The 6,087-nt window shown below is 45.6% G+C and overlaps 1 protein-coding gene across 2 annotated transcripts in view; it reads right to left on the bottom strand.

Annotated features, from left to right (window-relative positions):
* The window catches only part of LOC106521910 (serine/threonine-protein phosphatase 2A 55 kDa regulatory subunit B beta isoform), an 84,707-nt gene that overhangs the window by 22,179 nt on the left and 56,441 nt on the right, over nt 1-6,087 (bottom strand). The window contains exon 1 of one of the 2 annotated variants that reach the window (XM_014014682.1): nt 4,979-5,493. The exons of the other annotated variant lie outside the window; for it this stretch is intronic. Coding sequence (XP_013870136.1) covers nt 4,979-5,048 — 70 coding nt within the window. The 5' untranslated portion in view covers nt 5,049-5,493. Of the gene's footprint in view, nt 1-4,978; nt 5,494-6,087 lie in introns of those variants that run through there. 2 annotated transcript variants of the gene reach the window in all.

Below are 6,087 nucleotides of genomic sequence, written 5' to 3'. Positions count from 1 at the left end.
TCTTGAGAGAGCTACTCCTCCTGAAAGACATGCATCTGCCTGGATTTAGGAAAGGCTAATGGTGACTGTAATTATTATATAGCCTCGGGCTAAAAAGGAAGAGCATCATGCCTGTATCTCACACACACACACACACACACACACACACACTAGTACAGCTATCTTTATGGGGACATTGGATTGACTTCCATTAATTTCTACAGCCTAACCCTGACCCCTAGGCTTAGGTCCCCATAAGTGCCAGTTGGTCCTCCCAAGTATGCCAAAAATGGTCTCCACATAATAAGGAATACCTGCACACACACACACACATACACCGCCACCCACCCAAAACTGGCATCCATACCTGTGGGGACCAGGCTTTGGTTGTGTTTGTCTGGAAAATGGTCCCCACGATGTAGCAAATACACGTCCACACACACATAGACACGTAGCTTCATCAGCAGACCATAACCAGATTAAGCCCATAAATCCTGTGGCCAGCCAGGTCTAACAAAGACAGGTCAGCGATTCTTGATGCTTCAGAGGGATGTTTCAGATAGGACACATCCATCAACAGTAATAATGCAGACAGGGCTGTTGGTCTGCTGCTGTAATGTGTGTGTGTACAACTGAATCAAAACAGGCAGGGTACAGAGTTACACTGGTACCAATCTGATTCTCCCCCATTGAGCGGTGCTATATTGACAGTCAGCAGCTGGATGGAAATGTAGATATGCATCGATTCTGGAAGGAAAACGATGCACGAGGCACCAGACACACGTTGAATATATTTATAGAAGCCTGAGCGTGGCATATCGGRTTCAATAGAACAGAAAGAGGCACTAAAAAAGAACAATAAGGAAGAGAGAAGAGTGCAGAGAGGGGGGAGGTTTGTTGCTTTAAATAGAGTGATAAAAGATTACACCGGCTAACCTTAACCCAACACATAATCCCGTCTTGGTGGAGAGACAAACCAACAACAACAACAAAACCAGCCTTGATCTGGTAGAAAGAAGAGGCTTGTGTAAGACATTCAAACCCCTCAAAACGGAGCGTGTGCATGGAAAACTAGTTGCGTAAGTTGTGCGTGGTAATTTTTAGGTTGAAGGAGAGCAGCATGGCGACGTGTAAAAGCTTTGTTAGCTATGGTAGAAGAGAGGATTATGTCACTTGTGCTGAGCTGCCTGCGTCAAAGGATCAGGCCGGTGGATAAAACCAGCCTGTTCTCGCACTCTCTTTCACCTGYCAGTATTGTTCTGTCGTTTGATGGTAGATGAAACATATATTTCCGTGTTTCTTTTTCTTTCAAGAAAATGAACCCATGTGGGTAAAAAAAACATACTATTCAGAAAGACACAAAGACCACTTCTGTGCTGATAATGACTTAATTTTACAACGGTAACAATGAAGATCAATCAGAAATGGGAATGAACCTTACAAAACTGGTATCCAGCCACATGATTATTGCTTTATTGGGGACTTCATTAGCCCCGCACAAAGCAACAGAGCACAATGCAGCCCCTTTCATCTGAAGAGCACCCACTCTTTGTAAGATCTGGAGAGAACAAGCTCATTAACCTGGTTTCTCCAAGAGCAGCCTTTTGAGACCGACGTTCCGTGTGTGTGCACGACGTGGTTTTTCAATCCATGTGAACGTGCTTGTGCGTGTGATTTTTATTGTCTTTTTTTGTATTTTGTCGATCTCAAGGGAGTTAAAGGCAAAACGGGCGAGACGTGTTACCACTCCTCTTCTCACACTTCATTAACACGTTACCGTGGCACACATCTGACTAGCAGACACAACCCGGGACAAGAGAGGAGCAGAAAAAGACACAAGAGCGCACAACACCGAGAGGCATCATTTGAAATGCTTTTTTATTTGGTATTCCGTCAGAAATTGAAAAGGGTGCAAGGAAGAGGGGGATGGTGAAGAGTAGAGGATGCGTAGAATTATGGGCTGATATTCAGACTCTGTCTGGCTGTTGTCGCTTTGGTGCAATCCCTTTCATCTTGTTTTCAAGACTGAATTGATGATTAGACGTCTGCTGCACAGACTGAAATCGTGTATTTATCCCAGAAACATAAAAGATCTTGAGGAGCATCGCTCTATCGGCAAGAAACATGAACGAGGTGCCGAACTTACAAATGCATCCCATCACAAAGCCTAGAAAGGTCAAACCCTGCTTAGCCTTCAAGGCTGTAAATATAATGATTTAAAAACATAACCTGACTCAAGAAGCCACAAAAAGAGTGAGAAATAGAAAGTTTTCCTACAGTAGCAACACAACAGACAATCTTTAATAAATCCTCATTAAATTTTCATGGTGCCCCCGCCTTAATAGGAAGCTAATCAGGGGATGAAAGCAGTTGCTGAAAAAAAGAGTACGACTCGCCCCAACTTCACAGCTTGCCATTAAGCCCRTACCACCAGCACCCCACCCCCTTATGCACGCGCATACACATTATCTTTCAGGGGGCTGCGAGGCGAGGCGGGGGCGAGGCGATGTGAGTGTTTCGTGGTGAATAATGGATGGGGCCTGAGGGGATGGTGGGGCTAAGTCTTTTCATGCCGCGGTCCTAAAGTGTGGCCCCGGGCCGTTTGCACTGACACAGGCGACCAGGCGCGGCTCTGCCTCTCGTCGGAGGCAATAAAGGCTGCGAGCACGCCGTGCAGGGACTCCATCAGCATTCGGTGGGGCTGAAGAGGTCACATACACACACACACAGCCTTGTACTTGTATCAGAGAGATGTAGAACAGGAAAGCCGAGAGCAAGAAATGGAGGGTGGAAAATAAGACTAGAGACAGGGAGGAACGGATTACATGACCTACCAATAGATCTTTAGGGCCAATGTTCCGGTGACTAAATCGTAAAAGACCAGAAATCAATACCAMAGCAGACATTACGTTAGGTCCTGTCTCCCAGTCAGAAAGCTATTTATACTTTGAGAACCAAGTGTGTTGCTATTTGACACTAGCATCTATTATCTTAAGGTGGAGATTATGAAAATGAACTGAGATCTGCGGAGCCACAAATCAACCCCAACACCACGAGAATGCAAATGCTCATCTATAGGCGGCTGATGAAGGCTAATAAAAGTGTAACGCTCCTCCTTAGAGACAATAATGATGTTTCTGGAACCTTTCCTTTGACATTAAGGAGATTTTCATCTTGTATCCGACTATGGATGACCAGCTCACATTAGTGGGCGCTCACGAAGTCAAGGGAACCACCAATGGAGTCGCCGAGGCGTGGGATTGGTGCAAGACAAAGGTCAGCACGAGTGACATCATTAAAGTGTCTTGCTGCTGTGGGCCAACACGGCCTAAGGGAAACCCAGACCARTTCACCACCCACCCAACAAGGACCTGAGTTCAAGAGTGTGCGTTGTGTGTGTGGTCTGAACAGACTGAGCCAGATGCACTTTGTTGAATTTATGAGGTAGACCCCAACACAGAGCTGTGTGATCTTTGGCCGCAAGACCGAACGCACTGCACTTAYGACATTGCCTATTCATCATCAGTCATCAGTCATAAATTACAGCAATATTGCAAAATACAAAAGTGTAAAAAAAAAACCCACAGATGGTGCATTGAATGAGGCGCTCCTCTTTCAAGGAGACATTTTCCAATCCGTGTCTCTCATCCACTCTTTTCAGATCCAATGAAAGCACAGAAAGAGCGAGGGAAACAGAGAACGAGAGAAATAGATTTCCCACCCATTTTTTCCCATCTCTGCTCACACATCAAACAAAGATATCCATCACTCCCACCCCCACTTCGCCTTCCCTCACTGCGAACCAGTCACTGTGTGTTTAGCGGTGACAGGAAATCATCTACTGAGTGTTGGAACCAAGTAAATGATGGGGGCACTCCTGCATGGAAAAGACACCCTCACCCACTTAAAAAAACGCATGCAACTGTGAGACTTTTAAACCTCCCAAGTCTTGACTTTGCCTCTCCACCCTGCGGAGGCACCTGTAACCTGAGCTTGGTGCCAAAAGAAGGTGTGCTGACTCCGACCCACCCCCTTGCAGCAACGCACACCCTCCAAAGATAACTCTGTTCTTTTCCACCCAAGCAATAAAGATCATTTGCATAAAGAGTTCAGCCGACGACTCCATTATGAGCTCAGTCATATTTCAAATCAAAACAGGCGTTTCGGTTCTGAATCYTGCAGGATGGTGGGTGGTGTGGGAAAAAAAGTGTGGTGTGAAAGAATGTAAGGCTTTTTTTTTCCCCAGTGAGAAGAAAATTTAGGCTTTATTTTCAAACACAATTAGGACCGCACAGGTCTAAACAACGCAGCAGAAAAATGACTCACATTAAGCCTGATCGGATTGTGTTACCCTGAGGTGAAAATCCAGTACACAGGTCTGAACTGATATGGTAATGTTGGCATTTCCAGAGACCCGCTGTGTTTTTGAGATTAAACGCCTGCCTGACATCAAGTCAAACGTTTTAAGGATTAAAATACATGCAGCAGTAGTATACCTAAATGATCTCAACATCAAACAGGTTACCGAAAGAGAAATACAGAGCAATTTGATCTATTGTTTAATGTTGGAATCTGAGCAGCAATGCACTAAATGTGTGTCTCAAAGAAAAAAAAAAGACAGATCCATGTTTCACTTTGCTTCCTCTAATATTTGCAAGTATTTTTTTCAATTAGAAAACGTTTCATCATTTTTTAAATAGTGTTACATTTCAATAATCCAGCCTTTTAGGCTTTTTAATTGTCATTTTATAATAGATATGGTGGGAAACCACCTGATCCAGTCCAGTTACTGACACCATGCAGGCTGGATCCTTTATATAACCTGATTGTTTTTCCTTCCAGCAGCAGCTTGTGTTGAGATTAAGGTGATTAAACGAGTCTAAATGACATCGTTATACCATCTGACAGACAGATATTCATTTTTATGACCCTGACAGTTTGACTTGATGGGGCTCAGCCTCTCAGGGGCTCATCGTGCCTAATTGGTCGGTTTCAGTACCTTCGGTTGCATAGTTGTGGTCGCGCAGGAAGCTGTTGTTGATTTTCCGAGTGTCACTCTCCTCCTCCATTGATGAATCGGCTGCTTCTGGATTCTGAAAGCGTCAGACCTGCTCCCATCATCCTCCTCCTCCTCCTCTTCCTCCTGGTACCGTCAGCAGGCGGGCTGTGGGACCAGCGGGGGGGCTGTCATCGCGGCTCCCAGATGATGATGATGATCCCCCCGGAGTGAAAGCGACGCGATCGGACCCACCTGTGATGTAGATCGTGTTCGGGCAGCTCCTCCGGTCCACACCTCAGTTAAAGACACGCAGAAGTCGGAGTCGATGGGTTCTTAAAGCCGCAAATATCTACCGCGCATCAAATCAGGTCCGATCGTTTAAAAAACAATACTCCAGCATCCCAGACTGAAGAAATTGTTTCCGTTTTAGAGTCAGAACCCTGTGTCTTCAGCAGCTCCGTAAATCTCTTCTGGGGGATTTGAGTTTAGCCAGGCTAGATTTCCACCCCTCCTCTTCCTCCTCCTCCTCCTCCTCCTCCTCCTCCTCCTCCCAGTTCCAGCGGGGCGGGAGGGATTATGCGTCAACGGGCTCCCTCTGACACCTCGGCATGTCCATGTCAGACCCTCTCCAGAGTCGCAGCTTTATTTTTGCTTTTCTCCAGATCACACAGAGTGACCACCAACACCTCCTCCTCTCTCACACTCAGTCATCCGTCGGAGCGCAGCGGCGTTGGGTCTCAGCTGACTGTGCGTCTGTTTTAGCGCAGAGCTGCTGCTGCGCTTCTTCAGCAGCAGGGAGGGGAGGGCCCCGCCCCCCGTTGCTCTCAAAAAATAAAATAAACCCATAAGCATCAAGTGATGCCCATGGGGCGACGGGTATACCTAAAAGCATAGAGGATCCAAACCTTGTACTCAACTAGTACCTTACTATTTAAAATTTAAATGGTCATCAGACTGACAAAAGATAGACAAGTATGTGCCAATTCTGGCATTTTTAAAGACCAAAATTGTGAAAATTGAATCAAATAAATAACTAAAAATTCCATATATATATATATACACTCACCGGCCACTTTATTAGGTACACCTGTCCAACTGCTCGTTAACAC

This window comes from Austrofundulus limnaeus, unplaced genomic scaffold (genome assembly GCF_001266775.1).
Source record: "Austrofundulus limnaeus strain Quisiro unplaced genomic scaffold, Austrofundulus_limnaeus-1.0 Scaffold118, whole genome shotgun sequence".
In the NCBI taxonomy this organism is placed as follows: domain Eukaryota; kingdom Metazoa; phylum Chordata; class Actinopteri; order Cyprinodontiformes; family Rivulidae; genus Austrofundulus; species Austrofundulus limnaeus.
Note: the sequence above shows the minus strand (reverse complement) of the source record. Positions and strands in the feature narration are given on the sequence as shown.